The sequence below is a fragment of the Phyllobates terribilis genome, unplaced genomic scaffold (genome assembly GCF_046119375.1).
Source record: "Phyllobates terribilis strain yellow unplaced genomic scaffold, ASM4611937v1 Scaffold_7__3_contigs__length_470593459, whole genome shotgun sequence".
Classification (NCBI taxonomy): Eukaryota; Metazoa; Chordata; class Amphibia; order Anura; family Dendrobatidae; genus Phyllobates; species Phyllobates terribilis.
The window spans coordinates 7,367,339-7,388,691 of record NW_027362767.1 but is presented as its reverse complement, the minus strand read 5'-3'; the positions used below and the strand labels follow the sequence as shown (position 1 = coordinate 7,388,691).

Sequence of the window (21,353 nt, the reverse complement as noted above, 5' to 3'; positions counted from 1 at the left end):
TACATACATTACATTACTGATCCTGAGTTACATCCTGTATTATACTCCAGAGCTGCACTCACTATTCTGCTGGTGCAGTCACTGTGTACATACATTACATTACTGATCCTGAATTACATCCTGTATTATACTCCAGAGCTGCACTCACTATTCTGCAGGTGCAGTCACTGTGTACATACATTACATTACTGATCCTGAGTTACCTCCTGTATTATACTCCAGAGCTGCACTCACTATTCTGCAGGTGCAGTCACTGTGTACATACATTACATTACTGATCCTGAGTTACCTCCTGTATTATACTCCAGAGCTGCACTCACTATTCTGCTGGTGCAGTCACTGTGTACATACATTACATTACTGATCCTGAGTTACATCCTGTATTATACTCCAGAGCTGCACTCACTATTCTGCTGTGTGCAGTTATCTGCTGTTACTTTGTATTACTTGGTTTTGCTGCATGATACAATAGTTGGAGTTTGGGGGCGTGGTCACCTGAGGACGTCTTATAATTGGTGGCTAGAAAAAAAAATTACCTTTCATGGGCGTGGTCGCGAGTAGCCACGTGTTACATGGGTGTGGTCATATATTTTTTGTGACTGCTGACCAATTAGAGTTGAGGGCGGGGTCAGGGTTTGAGACGCGAAAACTTTTAAGTGGAGAAACCAGAAGTAGAGACTGGAACGGAGAGACCGGCGCAGAGCGGGAGAGAGCGGAGCATAGGGAGTGGGGCAGAGCGGGAGAGAGCGGAGCATAGGGAGTGGGGCAGAGCGGGAGAGACCGGGGCACAGGGAGCGGGGCTGAGCGGGAGACACCGGGGCACAGGGAGCGGGGCAGAGCGGGAGACACCGGGGCACAGGGAGCGGGGCAGAGCGGGAGACACCGGGGCACAGGGAGCGGGGCAGCAGCCGGGATCTGGTTCTAGTTTACATTGAGAAAATTAAAGGAAGCAAAAACATGTGATACCGACCACAGAGAGGAAGGGACGTGACCTAGAGAGGGCCCATAGAGGCTGTCACCTAGAGGGGACCCATAGAGGCTGCCGCAGAGAGGGGACCCGTAGAGGCTGCCGCAGAGAGGGGACCCGTAGAGGCTGCCGCAGAGAGGGGACCCGTAGAGGCTGCCGCAGAGAGGGGACCCGTAGAGGCTGCCGCAGAGAGGGGACCCGTAGAGGCTGCCGCAGAGAGGGGACCCGTAGAGGCTGCCGCAGAGAGGGGACCCGTAGAGGCTGCCGCAGAGAGGGGACCCGTAGAGGCTGCCGCAGAGAGGGGACCCGTAGAGGCTGCCGCAGAGAGGGGACCCGTAGAGGCTGCCGCAGAGAGGGGACCCGTAGAGGCTGTGACCTAGTGGGGACCCGTAGAGGCTGTCACCTAGTGGGGGTCCGTAGAGACTGCCGCTGAGAGGGGTCCTATATACATTAGTTCTATAGAGACTGCTGGAGGAGAGACTGTCACCTATACAAGCTGTCAGTGTGAGCCCGAGTGTTGGAGGAGGTGAGACAATGACGCAGACCGTCACCTATAGAGGCTGTCACCTATAGAGGCCAGGCATGCTGTAATGATAGAGACTGTGTGAGTGGGCTTTCTTGCAGTGACGGATTGTCAGCTCTTGTGCCCGGTGACATCACAAGCGGCGCAGTAATGGTGACAGACGGGCTCTCGGAGGGAGATCTGCAGCCCGAAGGTGACGGATCAGAAAAGCAATCTGCTGTTGAGCGGGTCTCCAATGGGGCGGGTGTGTGGGCGGAGGAGGGTCATGTGACTAAGCTGTACGGCCGGCGCTGGCCGATGGTGCTGCTCTTCAGCGCCTACTCGCTGTGTAACGCCTTCCAGTGGCTGCAGTACGGGATCATCAGTAATATCTTCATCGACTACTATGGCGTCAGCAGCCTTGCCATCGACTGGCTGTCCATGGCCTACATGCTGGCCTACATCCCGCTCATATTCCCCGTGACCTGGCTACTGGACACTCGCGGCCTGCGACTCATTGCACTGATTGGATCAGGACTCAACTGTCTGGGCGCCTGGATAAAGACGGCCAGCGCCCGGCCGGATCTGTATGGCGTCACGCTCTTTGGACAGTTAATATGTGCGACGGCTCAAGTCTTCATCTTGGGAATGCCGGCACACATTGCGTCCGTGTGGTTCAGCTCCACCGAAGTCTCCACCGCCTGCTCGGTTGGAGTTTTTGGTAATCAGGTACGTATGTAGTTGTCTAAAGAATGTCATTATGTAGCAGGAGATGTGATACGTTGCCAGACATGCTAGGAGAGAGCAATATCCAGTGCCACCCTGTGACTGCACACATTACATAGCTTATCGTATTCTGTCCACCATGCTGCATCTTCCTACTTCTTTATTTTCATCTACCAACATGTTCTGTGTTGTCCACTATTTCTGCGGTGTAGAGATGATCTTGCTATGTTTTCTCTGTTTTACAGCTCGGGGTGGCGGTGGGTTTCCTTTTACCCCCAGTCCTGGTTCCCAACATCGAAGATAAAGAGAAACTCTCTCATCACATCAGCATCATGTTCTACGGGACGGCGGTAGCCGCGAGTCTGCTCTTCATCCTGGTAATTTGTGGTGCGCATCATCCAAATCCAAAGGTGTAGTGTAGACAGTGTATAGCACAGGAATAGTAGATACGGGACAGGTTGGAGGTGTAGTGTAGACAGTGTATAGCACAGGAATAGTAGATACGGGACAGGTTGGAGGTGTAGTGTAGACAGTGTATAGCACAGGAATAGTAGATACGGGACAGGATGGAGGTGTAGTGTAGAGCCGTGTGTACAGTACAGGAATAGTAGATACGGGACAGGATGGAGGTGTAGTGTAGAGCCGTGTGTACAGTACAGGAATAGTAGATACGGGACAGGATGGAGGTGTAGTGTAGAGCCGTGTGTACAGTACAGGAATAGTAGATACGGGACAGGATGGAGGTGTAGTGTAGAGCCGTGTGTACAGTACAGGAATAGTAGATACGGGACAGGATGGAGGTGTAGTGTAGAGCCGTGTGTACAGTACAGGAATAGTAGATACGGGACAGGATGGAGGTGTAGTGTAGAGCCGCGTGTACAGCACAGGAATAGTAGATACGGGACAGGATGGAGGTGTAGTGTAGAGCCGTGTGTACAGTACAGGAATAGTAGATACGGGACAGGATGGAGGTGTAGTGTAGAGCTGTGTACAGTACAGGAATAGTAGATACGGGACAGGATGGAGGTGTAGTGTAGAGCCGTGTGTACAGTACAGGAATAGTAGATACGGGACAGGATGGAGGTGTAGTGTAGAGCTGTGTACAGTACAGGAATAGTAGATACGGGACAGGATGGAGGTGTAGTGTAGAGCCGTGTGTACAGTACAGGAATAGTAGATACGGGACAGGATGGAGGTGTAGTGTAGAGCCGTGTGTACAGTACAGGAGTAGTAGATACGGGACAGGATGGAGGTGTAGTGTAGAGCTGTGTACAGCACAGGAGTAGTAGATACGGGATAGGATGGAGGTGTAGTGTAGAGCCGTGTGTACAGCACAGGAATAGTAGATACGGGACAGGATGGAGGTGTAGTGTAGAGCTGTGTGTACAGTACAGGCATAGTAGATGCTGGACAGGATGGAGGTGTAGAGCCGCGTGTACAGTACAGGAATAGTAGATACGGGACAGGATGGAGGTGTAGTGTAGAGCCGCGTGTACAGCACAGGAATAGTAGATACGGGACAGGATGGAGGTGTAGTGTAGAGCCGTGTGTACAGTACAGGAATAGTAGATACGGGACAGGATGGCGGTGTAGTGTAGAGCTGTGTACACAGTACAGGAATAGTAGATACGGGACAGGATGGAGGTGTAGTGTAGAGCCGTGTGTACAGCACAGGAATAGTAGATACGGGACAGGATGGAGGTGTAGTGTAGAGCTGTGTACACAGTACAGGAATAGTAGATACAGGACAGGATGGAGGTGTAGAGCTGTGTGTACAGTACAGGAATAGTAGATACGGGACAGGATGGAGGTGTAGTGTAGAGCCGTGTGTACAGTACAGGAATAGTAGATGCTGGACAGGATGGAGGTGTAGTGTAGAGCCATGTGTACAGCACAGGAATAGTAGATACGGGACAGGATGGAGGTGTAGTGTAGAGCCGTGTGTACAGTACAGGAATAGTAGATACGGGACAGGATGGAGGTGTAGTGTAGAGCCGTGTGTACAGTACAGGAATAGTAGATACGGGACAGGATGGAGGTGTAGTGTAGAGCCATGTGTACAGTACAGGAATAGTAGATACGGGACAGGATGGAGGTGTAGTGTAGAGCTGTGTACAGTACAGGAATAGTAGATACGGGACAGGATGGAGGTGTAGTGTAGAGCTGTGTACAGTACAGGAATAGTAGATACGGGACAGGATGGAGGTGTAGTGTAGAGCTGTGTGTACAGTACAGGAATAGTAGATACAGGACAGGATAGAGGTGTAGTGTAGAGCTGTGTACAGTACAGGAATAGTAGATACGGGACAGGATGGAGGTGTAGTGTAGAGCTGTGTACAGTACAGGAATAGTAGATACGGGACAGGATGGAGGTGTAGTGTAGAGCGTGTTTTGTACAGGAATAGTAGATACAGGACAGGATGGAGGTGTAGTGTACAGCCGTGTGTACAGCACAGGAATAGTAGATATGGGACAGGATGGAGGTGTAGTGTAGAGCTGTGTGTACAGTACAGGAATAGTAGATATGGGACAGGATGGAGGTGTAGTGTAGAGCCGTGTGTACAGCACAGGAATAGTAGATACGGGACAGGATGGAGGTGTAGTGTAGAGCTGTGTGTACAGTACAGGAATAGTAGATATGGGACAGGATGGAGGTGTAGTGTAGAGCCGTGTGTACAGCACAGGAATAGTAGATACGGGACAGGATGGAGGTGTAGTGTAGAGCTGTGTGTACAGTACAGGAATAGTGGATACAGGACAGGATGGAGGTGTAGTGTAGAGCCGTGTGTACAGTACAGGAATAGTAGATACGGAACAGGATGGAGGTGTAGTGTAGAGCTGTGTATAGAATAATGCTGCAGATCAACACCTGCTTTATGTATTGGGTGTAGTATGGTCATCCCCAACTTTCACTATTGCCTGTTGGTTTCAGTATTTCAGGACCGCCCACCGCTGCCCCCCACGTTGGCTCAGGCTGTACAGCATTCTTCTTCTGCTCCGTATTCCTACAAGCTTTCCATTCTGTGTCTCCTGAAGAACCCAAACTTCATTCTACTGGTTTTGTCATATGGTGAGTCTTTGGGTGGGCTCTTCTGGTCATGGTGGTCTTTTTGGGCTCCTGGGCGGCTGCTTGCGTCCTTCGGGAGGTGGCGGATTATCAGTGCTTTTACTTTGTGACTTTTTTTTTAATTTTAGGACTGAACACTGGTGCCTTTTACTCTCTTTCCACTCTGCTGAACCGCATGGTTATGGAGCATTATCCGGTAGGTGGGTTGTGGTGGTTTGGTGCTCCGGTTGGCATTGCTGATATTCACTGATTGCTTTTCTGCCCAGGGAGAAGAGGTGAACGCCGGGCGCATCGGGCTGACAATCACGGTAGCCGGGATGTGCGGAGCCCTGGTCACTGGATTCTGGTTGGACAGAACAAAAACCTACAAGTGAGTGTGAAGGAAATGGGGACACGTACTTATGAATGGGGTGTGAGTGAAAAGAATAGGGGGGGATACGAATGTGAGAATGGAGGGGGGTGAGCGTGAAGAAAATGGTGGGAAGGGGGGTGAGCAAATAAAATGAGGGGACACTAGTATGAGCAGGGCAAAAGCTAAATATGAGGATGGAGAGTTTGGGGGGCTGCGCACTCAGGCTCTCTCTTTCAGGCAGACCACCCTAGGGGTGTACATCTTCTCACTGGTGGGGATGCTGGTGTTCACGTTCACCTTGGACCTTGGCTACCTCTGGCTCGTCTTCATTACAGCGGGATGTTTGGGGTGAGTCTGCACTGCGCGCCCCTTATACAACGCGTGCTAGTCATGTGTTATGTGAAGGTGAGGGGGGTACGGATATAATTGTGTGTCCTCCTCCTTCCAGGTTCTTCATGACTGGGTATCTTCCACTTGGCTTTGAGTTTGCAGCAGAATTAACTTATCCAGAATCGGAGGGAACGTCATCTGGACTCTTGAATGTATCCGCTCAGGTACTTGTACAAGGGGGAGGGGCCAGAATGTCCTACATTCGGTAAGCCTTGCTTCTATGTTGTGTGTTGGTTACTTTGAGGATTGGGGCGATTGCAGTAAATCCAGGTGTGGCATCTAGGGGGTTAAACAGCCAGGATCAGATCTCTCTGCTGGTCGCAGGCCGCCAGGCACAGGACATGGACTTATTATGCGGGTTTACGTGGGACGGAGATGGGCACCAGGCCTGTGGTGGGCTCTGCTGGAAATGAGAGGCTGTGTAATAATTAAAGGGCTAGAGCGCCTAAAGCAAGCAGCAGCCTTGTACCGAGGGTGTGGAGCAGTGTTTCCCAATCTCCAGTCCTCACGGCCGCCCCCGGTCATGTTTCCAGGACGTCCATTGTGTAGCACAGGTGAGAGAATACCTGATGCCCTGGTGATACTTCCATCACCCGTGCAACACTAAGGAAATCCTCAGAACATGACCTGGGGGCCGTGCGGACTGGAGACCCTGGTATAGAGAGCCGTGTGGTGCGTGATCTCCCCGCAGGCTCTACCCAGAATGCCGTGTGATTGCAGCAGAGGAAGAGTTAAAGATTAGACATATCTGACATTCCCCGAAGTCGCTCAACAATCGGCCTCTGTGAACTTTATCCCGTGCAGCTGATCTGAGCCCAGCTCCACCCTGTATACCACCCTATCCCTGCCACCGCCGGCGGGGCGATAATCTGCAGAACGCATCGGGAGGTGGAGGAGCCATGTGGTGTAATAATCTGCAGGATATCCCTATGTATCGGTCAGGCGGAACGCTGTTCTGCAGCTCCATAGAGGCTTGTGGTGTAATAATCTGCAGGTATCACTGGAGGGATGCTCTGCTGATGACGTGTCCCTGTACTGATTACGAGTGATTACTCTGAGGTCGCGACCCCTCGCTGTGTGACATGTTACAGTCAGAGGACAGAGTGTCACCGTGACTAATGCCGGGCTCCGCCCACCGCGCAGCGAATCGCGGAGGTCTGCCTGCTTAACTCTGCGTGTGCTGGGCAGACGTGACGCCCTGGTTAATGCTTCTTCTGTTCGCAGGTTTTCGGACTCATCTTCACCACGGCGCAGGGTCGGATCCTGGATAAGTTTGGGGTGAAGCTGGGTAACGTTTTCCTCTGCTGTTTCCTGCTGGTGGGAGCAATTATTACTGGTATGTATTCATGGCTGATAACAGAGAGCATTAGCATCTTTGTCTTTGGTAGGTGGTGTGGAATATGTTCTTTTCTGTGACCTTTTAATATGGGAAAGTCCCAGCACATATTGGCCTGACAGGATGCAGAGGGTGGAAGACTCCTGTAGACTCTGCAGCTCTAGTACGGCTGTGTGCACACCGTGTCTTGTAGACGCTGGTGCAGCAGTTGAGTTTTCCACATGTGTCATTTGGCGGTTTAACCGTCCCTTCCCCAGACGGTGTCCATGACTCCTGCTTCTTCTTCTCTGCAGCCTTCATTAAGTCCGACCTCCGCAGGCAGAGGGCAAATCAGCAGGCTTCACACCCGGTAAGTAGATCACAATGTGCCGCCAATACCTCCCCTGCCTCCGCCCAGCGCCCCTGCCTCCTGCACAGTGTCTGTGTGCCAGTACCCCTGTGATAAACCTGATCACAATGATATATTACAAGGGCTGTCCCCTCCTCACCCTGCAGGGGGCGTCTCAGCTGACTTGGGTAGTGTCTGAATGCCAGAGTGATAATGGGCACTTGAGATAAGCTAGTGGGTTCCAATAGCAGGTGATTACCCACAATGCTGCAGCATGGGGGGGAGGGGTGGAGCGTCCTCTGCTGACTGCCACTGTTGTTGCAGCCACTAGTGTTGGGCCATAGTGTGGACACTGTGGACGTCCAGTACGGCTCCATGGCCCTGCGCCAGTAGGTGAGTACCCGGCTTTGGGGTCTGTGGTGGTGCTGCTTCTCATCTGTCCTCGCTGGGAGAGGGGCTTCCGCCTTCATTAACCACACGGCTGCGGCAGGAGCTGCACGTTACTGACTGCGGTGGGGTGACAGGATGTGCTCGGCGTTCCTAAGCATGACAGCTGCATACTTCCTCTGCACAGGGACCTGGACCATGCCAGCTGGCCTCACAGGAGGGTCCCACTCCACTCCTGGTCCAAGACCCCTGAGCCCTGGAGAAGAAACACCTCAGCACCAAAGAGCGGCCGTTGCAGTCACTGACCGTGTCATGGTTTATTTAAATAAAGAAGTTATGAAAAGATGGTGGAATGTTCCTTTAAGTCACATCTCCTGGGAATCTCACATGGCATCAGAGGTGAAAGGTCAAAGTTCAGGGGGCGAGGGGCTGCACTTCCATCAGTTCCTCTTCTTGGTGCTGGAGCTCGGGGGCTCAGGCAGAAGCTCCAGATACTGGTAGCCAATGACCATGCCCATAATGGAGAAGCCTGTGGGGACGGGAGAAGAGCAGCCATGATGATCAGGTCTGCACCCCCCCCCCCCCCCCCCCCCCCCACAGAGCCAGATGCAGGCTCTGCAGCCCTCCCCCCCGCTCCGCATGCCCCAGCACAGAGCAGACGCACGCTCCGCAGCCCTCCCCCCGCTCCGCATGCCCCAGCACAGAGCAGACGCACGCTCTGCAGCCCCCCCCGCTCCGCATGCCCCAGAACAGAAGCGCGCTCTGCAGCCCTCCCCCGCTCCGCATGCCCCAGAACAGACGCGCGCTCTGCAGCATGCCCCAGCACAGAGCAGACGCAAGCTCCGCATGCCCCAGCACAGACGCACGCTCTGCAGCCCTCCCCCCCGCTCCGCATGCCCCAGAACAGACGGGCGCTCTGCAGCATGCCCCAGCACAGAGCAGACGCACGCTCCGAATGCCCCAGCACAGACGCGCGCTCTGCAGCCCTCCCCCGCCCCGCGCGCTCTGCACAGAGCAGACGCGCGCTCTGCTCGTCCTTTCCTCCACGTGGCCATAGAGTCACCAAAAACAAGCCAATGCTCCATGTCCTCGCTGGCCCAGGTGGTTTCAGTGTGTGTGTTCCCACGGCATGCCCCAGCCCATGGAGTGTGCTGGGCTTGTCACACTACAGGGCTAGTCCCACCAGTGGAAGACCGCTCACAGGGTTGGACTCTACTTTCAGGAGACTACAGCTGGGGGAGGTTCTGGAACAAAATAATCTAGAGAATGGAAAATGTCTGCTCCAAAGACTGACGTAAATGACCCCCAACCTGCAGACTCTGTGACCCCCTCCCCCCCCCCCCCCCCCCCAAAGATTTCACAATCTCCTCAACCCCACTCCACCCGCAGGCCCCTCCATTCCCCCTGCAGACTCTGATCCCACTTCCCCCTGAAGATTCCACTCCGCATGCCCCAGCACAGAGCAGACGCACGCTCTGCAGCCCTCCCCCGCTCCACATGCCCCAGCACAGAGCAGACGCACGCTCTGCAGCCCTCCCCCGCTCCACATGCCCCAGCACAGAGCAGACGCACGCTCTGCAGCCCTCCCCCGCTCCACATGCCCCAGCACAGAGCAGACGCACGCTCTGCAGCCCTCCCCCGCTCCGCATGCCCCAGCACAGAGCAGACGCACGCTCTGCAGCCCCCCCCCCCCCGCTCTGCATGCCCCAGAACAGACGCACGCTCTGCAGCCCTCCCCCGCTCCGCATGCCCCAGAACAGACGCGCGCTCTGCAGCATGCCCCAGCACAGACGCACGCTCTGCAGCCCTCCCCCCACTCCGCACGCCCCAGCACAGAGCAGACGCGCGCTCTGCAGACCTCCCCCGCTCCGCATGCCCCAGAACAGACGTGCGCTCTGCAGCATGCCCCAGCACAGAGCAGACGCACGCTCCGAATGCCCCAGCACAGACGCGCGCTCTGCAGCCCTCCCCCGCCCCGCACGCCCCAGCACAAGAGCAGACGCGCGCTCTGCACAGAGCAGACGCGCGCTCTGCACAGAGCAGACGCGCGCTCTGCACAGAGCAGACGCGCGCTCTGCTCGCCCTCCCCTCCACGTGGCCATAGAGTCACCAAAAACAAGCCATTGCTCCATGTCCTCGCTGGCCCAGGTGGCCGCAGTGTGTGTGTTCCCACGGCATGCCCCAGCCCATGGAGTGTGCTGGGCTTGTCACACTACAGGGCTAGTCCCACCAGTGGAAGACCGCTCACAGGGTTGGACTCTACTTTCAGGAGACTACAGCTGGGGGAGGTTCTGGAACAAAATAATCTAGAGAATGGAAAATGTCTGCTCCAAAGACCGACGTAAATGACCCCCAACCTGCAGACCCCCCCCCCCCCCAAAGATTCCACTATCTTCTCAACCCCACTCCACCCGCAGGCCCCTCCATTCCCCCCGCAGACTCTGATCCCACTTCCCCCTGAAGATTCCATTCCATTACTTAAGACCACCACAATGAAGCACAAGCAACAAGCCTGTCCCAAGGCAGAGCCCCTTCCTCCTGCAGATATGATCACGAGCTCAGCGATTCTCCTGTCATACTACTGATGCAAGCGCCAGCAACCGGGCAGAGGCGCGCAGACCGCGAGATACCCGGGCAGAGGTGCGCAGACCGCGAGACACCCGGGCAGAGGCGCGCAGACACTGCCATATGCCCACGGGCAGAGATGAGCAGATGCTGCCCCTCATTTGCACAGACTGGCCACCGTACATACAGGATCCAGAGCAGATAAATGCAGCGATTCTAGGTTATGGCTGATGACTGCAGAGCAGATGGCGCAGGACTTTGTCCGTTCATGAAGGGAGGGGGTGGGTAGAGCGATGACCTGTGCACAGCCGGATCCTGACCCATGGAAGCTATAGTACAGCAACAGTAAAACCCAGTGATTTCTTATTGACACTATACTGTATTGGTGAAACGTTTTGAAACACACACACACACACACACCTGCAATGGTTTTCCTCATTATTGGAATATTCACATTGTAGATTCAGACTGAAGGCAGCAAAACATAGAAGGAAAGGAAGAACACGTGGATTAAAGAGCCAGGTGTCACATATTCTGCTCTTGGTTTGTGTGTCTCCTCAGATTGCTCAGTGCCCCCCATTATTCTGATGACTGCTCTAGAGATCTCGCATGCTCGCTCCACCTTCCTCAGCTCGTCACCTGGAGTGGCAATGTGAAGATCTGAGGTCGTGGGTTGTAATAATCACCTAGGCAGGTTAATAATGCAACAATATTTTATTCCTTACAGCCATGGTTTTACAACAAGTAAAATGGCCAAACTACAAAGCTCTCAGTCCACAAGTTCCCAACCGGGGATCGGTAGTTCTACTGCCCCATACCAGGCGATACTCACTGTCTCCCATCTTTTGGTTGGCCCACAGATTTCGTATCTCCCGCTAGTATAGTCTGTACCCTCCGTCCACGCTCATACAGACGACAGATAACAAGACCAAAGCCAATGTATCGAGCAGCAACAGTCCTTAAGAAAGTTAAACAAATCCAGACGACAGATCCCTCAACTGCAGCACATTTATCTGGCCCAGCCGGCAACCTCCAAATTCCATAGGCCATCCATCCATGGACTCCAGGACCTCAGGCTAGATCCTTTCCCTTCTATGTCACTCTCCCAACACTCTGACTAAGACGTGGCTTCTTACCCCCTTCCCGGGATCAGCCCTGAATAGGAGAAGTGTTCACACCCTCCCCCTAAAACATTTGCTTTTAGCTCAAAGAATGAAGAATAATCCAGAAGCCCATCACCTGCGACTGCATGTGAGACCACCCCCCCCCCTGGGTGACTGCTCCGCTGGGTCTACTATCACCATCCACACAATGGGCCTAGTGGCTGGGAGAACAATGGCTTGAGGCCCCTGACATACTGATGAGATTAATGGATTGATTGCTTTACATTTACCTTTTAGCAGTCTCTTGTCTGGCCTTATGCATGCATGAGATCCGACCAGCACATCTTCCTCTGCTTACTGTCACTGAATAGAAACATTGATTCCTGAGGCTGAACTGACTAGCAAGAGAATGTCTAATAAAACAGTAATAAGGTTCATGTAAGTGGTGCTCCGTGCTGGAAAAAGTCTGCATTCCTTAGAGCCGCGGACTCAGCTTTACATACATTGGTCCAATAGTCTTTAGAACAAGACCAGCTCCTCCCAGGCTCCAACTGTCCTGAAGAAGCTTACAAAGGTGCTGCGCACTTGTCAAACTATCTCACTTGGGTTGAGGTTGGTTGATTGTAGAGGCCATGTCCTCTGACGCAGCCTCTATCCTTCTCCTTTTCGGTCACATTGTCTAGAGGTATTTTGTATCGTTGTCCTGTTTACAAAGGATGATCCCACTAATCACAGACCGGATGTGAAGGTGGTCGCCATGGTGTCTAGGCTGCGCAATGGGACATTTATTTGGAATAAATCACCAAAAGGGTCACTGGCAGAGATCACCCCTCCCCTCCATTTTTCACAGTGGGTACCACACATGGCGAAACCATCTGCTCATCTTTACTGTGCCCCACTAAGCCATAGTGGTTAATAGAACAGGGCACACTACAGATTTCCACTGATCTGCGATCCAGTCCTTGTGTTGCTCGATCCATACAAGTCATCTTTTTTGCTGTCCTCAGTAGCGGCTTCTTGTTCTTTGCCGTCCTCAGTGGCGACGGCTTCTTCTTTGCCGTCCTCAGTGGCGACGGCTTCTTCTTTGCCGTCCTCAGTGGCGACGGCTTCTTCTTTGCCGTCCCCAGTGGCGACGGCTTCTTCTTTGCCGTCCTCAGTGGCGACGGCTTCTTCTTTGCCGTCCTCAGTGGCGACGGCTTCTTCTTTGCCGTCCTCAGTGGCGACTGCTTCTTCTTTGCCGTCCTCAGTGGCGACTGCTTCTTCTTTGCCGTCCTCAGTGGCGGCGGCTTCTTCTTTGCCGTCCTCAGTGGCGGCGGCTTCTTCTTTGCCGTCCTCAGTGGCGGCGGCTTCTTCTTTGCCGTCCTCAGTGGCGACGGCTTCTTCTTTGCCGTCCTCAGTGGCGACGGCTTCTTCTTTGCCGTCCTCAGTGGCGACTGCTTCTTCTTTGCCGTCCTCAGTGGCGACTGCTTCTTCTTTGCCGTCCTCAGTGGCGACTGCTTCTTCTTTGCCGTCCTCAGTGGCGACTGCTTCTTCTTTGCCGTCCTCAGTGGCGGCGGCTTCTTCTTTGCCGTCCTCAGTGGCGGCGGCTTCTTCTTTGCCGTCCTCAGTGGCGGCGGCTTCTTCTTTGCCGTCCTCAGTGGCGGCGGCTTCTTCTTTGCCGTCCTCAGTGGCGGCGGCTTCTTCTTTGCCGTCCTCAGTGGCGACGGCTTCTTCTTTGCCGTCCTCAGTGGCGACGGCTTCTTCTTTGCCGTCCTCAGTGGCGACGGCTTCTTCTTTGCCGTCCTCAGTGACGGCGGCTTCACCTTTTTTGCCGTCCTCAGTGACGGCGGCTTCACCTTCTTTGCCATCGTCCGTAGCAGCTTCTTTTACATCCCCAGTAGAACCTTCCTCTTTGACATCTTCAGTAGCGGATTTTTTCAGCAATTCAACCATTGAAGCCGTTTATCGTAGTCTCCTCTGGATGGCTGATGTATCTACTACTTGACGCATGTGCATAATCTATGATGGCTATTATTGGAGGTACTATCATTTTGCATTTTCTGAGGTTGGTAACTCTGATGAACTTATCCTCTGCAGCAGAGGTCATTCTCATTTTTCGATTCTTGGTGCAGTCCTCATGAGAGCCAGTTTCATCACAGTGATTGATGATTTTCATGACTGCACTTGGATACCTTCAAAGTTATAGCGATTGTCTGGACTAACTGACCTACAGTAATGATGGATTTCTCCTTACTTAGTTGATCGCTTCTTGCCATATTCTGGCTTAGAACAGAGGTGGAATAGGCTCTGTCCTGTATGGAGCTGTGCACCGACACTGGCCTGCAAAACTCCTAATGGACGCAAACACTTAGTGAAGGCTGAAAATTCCACAAGTGGACTCTGGTCAATGCGATCTGTCCAGTGAAGCCAGTGCAGGTGACGAGCTGATGACTATGTGGAGAAAATACCCGGGGGGGGTGTACAGTTCTCATCAAAGTAACAAGAGTTCACATGAGGAATCTGAGGAGTAACTCATTCTGCATTGTGTCAAACATGTTTATTTACTCCTTGTTTCTATATGTGCTCCTTTGTGTTTTTGCTGCCTTCAGTCTGAATCTACAATGTGCACATGCCAGTAATAACAAGGAAAACTGTTAACTGGTACTCTACATGTACACCCTGTCAGCTCCTCAGATGGTGGGAAACACCGCATTCTTCCCTTGAGAAAAGTGGCTACAGATAACGGAGCACAGAAAGAAGCGTCGTCATCCCCGACTCCAGCAAATCGGAAGCTCTCGGCAGCACGAAGAGCAAAGGAAAGGCCGATGATATAGAAGACATGAGATGGAGACCTGCTGCTTCCTGCGATTACCGTATTTATGTTCCAATAGTAATGTGAATTTGTGCAGAGTGAAGCTGCCATCACTAAACCAGTGACACCAGTCAGGGAGGAGCTCTGGCACTGGAGCCACCATCGCAATTTACTACTCACTTGCAACCAGCAATGGCGCCATGACTCCAATCGTCATCTGTGCAGTGTGGTAAACCCAGACTTCTGACAAGAAGTGTGCCAAAGCCATGATGAATGTCCACAGGGTGATGTGATACAGCCTGCATGCACAAAACAAAGGCAGGGTGAGAACAACCACGGGGGAGTGAGGATCACAAACGCAGGGGGAATGGGGATGGCAAACTCAGGGCGAGGGCCCCATGAGGGCTAGAAATCGTAGAACAAGGACCCCCACAGGGAAATGGGGCTAGAAAATGCAGGGTGAGGACCCCCTCGGGGGAAGGGGGATGGCAAACTGCAGGGCAAGGACCCCCACAGGGAAAGGGATAGCAAATGCAGGGCGAGGACCCCCTCGGGGGAATGGGGATGGCAAACTGCAGGGCAAGGACCCAATAGTGGACTGGGGTTGAAAACGCAGGGCGAGGACCCCCACAGGGAAATGGGGATAGCAAATGCAGGGCGAGGACCCCCTCGAGGGAATGGGGATGGCAAACTGCAGGGCAAGGACCCAACAGTGGACTGGGGCTAGAAAACGCAGGGCGAGGACACAATCGGGGGAATGGGGATGGCAAGCTGCAGGGCAAGGACCCAACAGTGTGGAAAGAGACTAGAAAACGCAGGGCGAGGACCCCCTTGTGGGAATGGGGATGGCAAACTGCAGGTCAAGGACCCAACAGTGGATGGGGGTTGAAAACGCAGGGTGAGGACCCCCACAGGGAAATGGGGATAGCAAATGCAGGGCGAGGACCCCCTCGAGGGAATGGGGATGGCAAACTGCAGGGCAAGGACCCAACAGTGGAATGGGGCTAGAAAACGCAGGCCGAGGACCCCCACAGGGAAATGGGGCTAGAAAACGCAGGCCGAGGACCCCCACAGGGAAATGGGGCTAGAAAACGCACGGCAACGACCCAACAGTGGACTGGGGCTACAAAACGCAGGGCGAGGACCCCCACAGGGAAATGGGGATAGCAAATGCAGGGCAAGGACCCCTTCGGGGGAATGGGGAAAGCAAATGCAGGGCGAGGACACCCCGGGGAAAGGAGCTGCAGACGGGTTTCTGATTTACGCTTACATTTTATTCCTGATGTCTATGGCGCAGGCGCAGCGGATCACGGAGGACAGCAGCGTCCAGATCCCGAACGTCCGAGCCTGCAGACCATTAACTGAAAAAAGAAAGATTGGAATTACAGTCACATGATGCTCCCCAGGCGCATGTCACTTTCGCTTCCCCTATGGGAGGACCTAAATTACACCAGAGATATGAGCACCCCACCTACAAAACCTCTCCCCGCACCTCGTACCCTCCATTTATATGAATACTGTACACCCATCTCCAGTGATGGGCACCCCTCCACTACCAGGATGACAGGAGCCATGTTTTACTGGGGTGTGAGGGGCACGAGAGGTGGGCTCACATTTACCTTGGCCAGGCTGCCCTGTGTACAGCTTGTCACTAAGGAAACTGTGGTCCCTGAAGCTCTGGAGCGTATTCCCTGCCGCAATGATGGCGACCATCATCAGCCAACTGCGCAAGACAGCGAGAAAGCGGCTCATCCCGAATACAACCGTCAGCAAACGGAGAAGGAAAGAGAATCCTGCAGAGGCGAGAGAAATGGGGCGTAAAACAACGCCCCAACGCAGGAGACAAAACACCATCCAACATTAATCAGAATACAGCACCTTGAAAAAGTCTTCATTCCCCGTGAATGTTTCTGCATATTTTCATTTTACACCCACAAACTTACATTTATTTCATTGGGATTTTATGTGATACCATTTGTCATACACACACGGTATATACTGTCCTCCCTCATACACACACGGTATATACTGTCCTCCCTCATACACACACGGTATATACTGTCCTCCCTCATACACACACGGTATATACTGTCCTCCCTCATACACACACGGTATATATTGTCCGCCTCATACACACACGGTATATATTGTCCTCCTCATACACACACAGTATATACTGTCCTCCCTCATACACACACGGTATATATTGTCCGCCTCATACACACACGGTATATATTGTCCTCCTCATACACACACGGTATATATTGTCCTCCCTCATACACACACGGTATATATTGTCCTCCCTCATACACGGTATATACTGTCCTCCCTCATACACACACGGTATATACTGTCCTCCCTCATACACACACGGTATATATTGTCCGCCTCATACGGTATATACTGTCCCCCCTCATACACACACGATATACAGTCCTGCTCATTGTTATTGGCACCCATGAAGTTTAAAGCGCAGCTGTCAGTGAGATTGTGCTCAGTAACCACATACACTGTCAGGTGGGCGACATTACACTGATTAATATGATACTTGGGAGATGAAATCCGTCCTGTAGTTCTTTTATAATCTTTATTTTCAGTTTGGAGATAATGATATGCTCGTGCTCCGGGCCGGCCTGTGGGGGGCGCTGTATCTGGTGATTTGCTTCCATACTCATCTGTATGCTCTTTTGACAGCTCACTGACCTATCTCCTATTGTACCTAGCCCCGCACTACTAGAAGTATTATGTAAAATAGGAGGCAGGTCAAGGACCGATCAGTCAGCTGTCATAAGAGCATACAGATGAATATGTAAGCAGAGCACCAGATAGAGCGCCCCCCACAGGCCGCCCCGGAGCACGAGCATATCATTATCTCCAAACTGAAAGTAAAGATTACACAAGAACCACAGGACGGATTTCATCAACCAAGGTATCATATTAATCAGTGTAATGTCACCCACCTGACAGTGTATGTGGTTAATGAGCAGAATCCTGCTGACAGCTGCGCTTTAAGTACATAATGTGGAATATCTCCTGAAAAAATTAATCAAGTGAAAGTTTTTTTGTATAGAGACTTGTGTTAAATACAAAAGAGCAAATGATGAACAATAACTTAAAACCAAAAACAATGGGAGGGAAAAAAATAGAAAAACCTAAAGCTGCTGTCACTGGTATTGGCACCTTTACATTAATTTAGTATGGAAACATATTTTGACTCGCCTGTGGTAAATTACAAAAGAGATTCACCTGTGATTGTCGGTGCCCATGTGACATGAATGATGACTTCAGAGTTTTAAAAAGCCACATGGTAGGCGTTGTTCCTTTGTCACAATGGTGAAGACAAAGGAGCTGTCTGAGGACATCAGAATGTCTATCATTATTAGCAAAAATAATACTTCTAAAGGGTATATGGCCATCTCCAAAGACCTTGATATCCCAGTTTCAACAGTGCACAATGTTATTAAGAAGTTTGTCAAGCATGGAACCGTCAAGAACCTCCCTGGATGTGGGGGAAAGAGGAAAATTGAAAAGAGATGTCTTCAAAGGTTGGTGCGAATGTTGAAAAAAACACGTCAAACATCCAAAGACCTGAAGACCAACCTGTAACATCCAGGAAAGACGGTGGTCAGCAGCATCTACTGCAAGGGACACACAGAACCTGGAACAGTCTGGGGTTTCAACAAGTACCATAAGCCGCACATTAAATCAAGCAAAGCTTTATGTGCGAAGGCCAAGGAAGAAACCATTGCTGAAGAAGAGACATAAAATGGAACGATTGATTTTTGCCAAAGAGTACCTTGACAAACCACAATCCTGGGAAAATGTTCTGTGGACAAATGAAACAAAAATAGAGCTTTTTGACAATGCAAAGCAAGTTTAGTTTACTGATGGTGCAATGGAGCTTATAAGGAAAAGAACACCCTACCAACAGTTAAGCATAGTGGAGGATCTATAATGCAGTGGGGTTGCTTTGCTGCATCTGGTACTGGAGGCCTTGACTGTATCACAGGAATCATGAAATCCGAGAATTATCAAGAGATTTTAGACCTAAATGTCCTACCCTGTGTAAGAAAACTTGGTTTGTGTCGAAGATCATGGGTCCTCCAGCAAGACAATGACCGAAAGCGCTCATCCAAATGTACACAGGAATGGTTGTAAAAGAAAAAAATGGACTGTATTAAAATGGCCAATAATGAGTCCTGACCTCAATCCCATTGGAAATCTTTGGGGTGAGCTGAAATCTGCCATTGGGAAAAAGAACCTGCAAACATTGAAGAGCTTGAACAAACTGCAAAGGACGATGGGAGGAAACTCCAGCTGAGAAGAGCAAGAAGCTTATAGATGGCTACAAGAAACGTGTGGAGGCCGTCAGCAATGCCAAAGGGTGGGCAACCAAGTATTAATCAGGGGGGCAACCAGGTATTAGGGGGGCAACCAAGTATTAGGGGGGCAACCAAGTATTAATTAGGGGGCCTTTATTGCTGCACATGCTGTTTATTCTGTTTCTTCTTTGAAATTGCAACATGGAAGTTGAAAAACAATGTTTTATTGTTGTATTACTGTTGACCATTAATTAAAAAATCCTGAGGATATAACTTTGGTACATTTCCATTTATTTCTGAAGATATTGTACAGTCTATGAAAAAAATGAAGGTGTGCTAATAATGGTGAGCAGCACCTGTATATTGCCCCCCCTCACACACACGGTATATACTGTCCTCCCTCATACACACACGGTATATACTGTCCTCATACACACAAGATATATACTGTCCTCCGTCATACATACACACGGTATGTACTATCCTCCCTCATACACACACACGGTATATACTGTCCTCCCTCATACACACACGGTATATACTATCCTCCCTCATATATACACACGGTATATACTATCCTCCCTCATACATACACACGGTATATACTATCCTCCCTCATACATACACACGGTATATACTATCCTCCCTCATACATACACACACACGGTATATACTATCCTCCCTCATACATACACACGGTATATACTGTCCTCCCTCATACACACACGGTATATACTATCCTCCCTCATATATACACACGGTATATACTATCCTCCCTCATACATACACACGGTATATACTATCCTCCCTCATACATACACACGGTATATACTATCCTCCCTCATACATACACACACACGGTATATACTATCCTCCCTCATACATACACACGGTATATACTGTCCTCCCTCATACACACACGGTATATACTGTCCTCCCTCATACATACACACAGTATATACTATCCTCCCTCATACATACACATGGTATATACTATCCTCCCTCATACATACACACGGTATATACTATCCTCCCTCATACATACACACGGTATATACTGTCCTCCCTCATACACACACGGTATATACTGTCCTCCCTCATACATACACACAGTATATACTATCCTCCCTCATACATACACATGGTATATACTATCCTCCCTCATACATACACACGGTATATACTATCCTCCCTCATACATACACACGGTATATACTATCCTCCCTCATACACACGGTATATACTATCCTCCCTCATACATACACACGGTATATACTATCCTCCCTCATACATACACACGGTATATACTGTCCCCTCATACACACACGATATATATACTGTCCCCCTCATACACACACGGTATATACTGTCCTCCCTCATACATACACGGTATATACTATCCTCCCTCATACATACACACGGTATATACTATCCTCCCTCATACATACACACGGTATATACTGTCCCCTCATACACACACGATATATATACTGTCCCCCTCATACACACACAGTATATACTGTCCCCTCATACACACACGGTATATACTATCCTCCCTCATACATACACACGGTATATACTATCCTCCCTCATACATACACACGGTATATACTATCCTCCCTCATACATACACACACACGGTATATACTATCCTCCCTCATACACACACGGTATATACTATCCTCCCTCATACACACACGGTATATACTGTCCTCCCTCATACATACACACGGTATATACTGTCCCCTCATACACACACGGTATATACTATCCTCCCTCATACACACACGGTATATACTATCCTCCCTCATACATACACACACACGGTATATACTATCCTCCCTCATACACACACGGTATATACTGTCCTCCCTCATACATACACACGGTATATACTGTCCCCTCATACACACACGGTATATACTGTCCTCCCTCATACATACACACGGTATATACTGTCCCCTCATACACACATACCTCTCGTATGTCCCCTTGTTATCTGTGTGGCGGTATCTGTTATCTGTACATTATTTACAGTCATCATCTCTCACCTGATAACTGTGGCCACGCCTCCACCAATCACATGACATCGCTCTGTCCAATGATTGTCCTGAAACCTCGAACTACTCTGTTGCGGGGTCGCCCCGCCTCCTTCCATCATCGCAGGATGCAGGTACCGGAAGTGACGTGCGGTTGTTGTGGTAACAAGGAAAGCGAAGAGTCCTATGTGTAAGATGCCGGGCCGGGTAACCGGAGCTTCCAGCGAGCGGCCGTGCGCGGCGGAGGAGGAGGAGGAGGCCGGCTGTGGGTGAGTGTGAGGCGGTCAGAGGCCAGAGGACGTGCGGGGATAGGACAGGAAGACACTGTGTATAGATGTATGTGCGGAATATATCTGTGTGTATGTGTATACCTCATATACTGACAGTGAGAGGTGTATACAGTGTATATATATATATACCTCATATACTGACAGTGAGAGGTGTATACAGTGTATATATATATATACCTCATATACTG

The 21,353-nt window shown here is 51.0% G+C and overlaps 2 protein-coding genes across 5 annotated transcripts; one reads left to right on the top strand and one right to left on the bottom strand.

Moving 5' to 3' along the window:
• The first annotated feature begins 605 nt into the window (after positions 1–605).
• FLVCR2 (FLVCR choline and putative heme transporter 2) lies at positions 606–8,398 on the top strand. Of its 2 annotated transcripts, XM_073638083.1 has the most exons (11): positions 606–2,198; positions 2,441–2,582; positions 5,128–5,265; positions 5,391–5,458; positions 5,529–5,632; positions 5,852–5,962; positions 6,063–6,168; positions 7,229–7,340; positions 7,634–7,689; positions 7,993–8,061; positions 8,243–8,398. In XM_073638083.1, the coding sequence occupies exons 1-10, from the start codon at positions 1,641–1,643 to the stop codon at positions 8,059–8,061; spliced, it is 1,464 nt and encodes a 487-aa protein (XP_073494184.1). In that variant the 5' UTR covers positions 606–1,640; the 3' UTR covers positions 8,243–8,398. The 2 variants fall into 2 exon arrangements, with proteins under 2 accessions (XP_073494184.1, XP_073494185.1); XM_073638084.1 differs by lacking the exon at positions 7,993–8,061.
• ERG28 (ergosterol biosynthesis 28 homolog) lies at positions 8,343–21,030 on the bottom strand. 3 transcript variants are annotated; one of them, XM_073638086.1, is made up of 5 exons: positions 20,814–20,921; positions 16,134–16,307; positions 15,785–15,875; positions 14,695–14,813; positions 8,343–8,584 (listed from the first exon to the last, which is right to left on the bottom strand). In XM_073638086.1, the coding sequence occupies exons 1-5, from the start codon at positions 20,878–20,880 to the stop codon at positions 8,496–8,498; spliced, it is 540 nt and encodes a 179-aa protein (XP_073494187.1). In that variant the 5' UTR covers positions 20,881–20,921; the 3' UTR covers positions 8,343–8,495. The 3 variants fall into 3 exon arrangements, with proteins under 3 accessions (XP_073494187.1, XP_073494188.1, XP_073494186.1); XM_073638087.1 differs by lacking the exon at positions 8,343–8,584 and adding an exon at positions 11,273–11,526 and having other exon boundaries at positions 20,888–21,030; XM_073638085.1 differs by lacking the exon at positions 8,343–8,584 and adding an exon at positions 11,372–11,526.
• Positions 21,031–21,353: the final 323 nt, after the last annotated feature.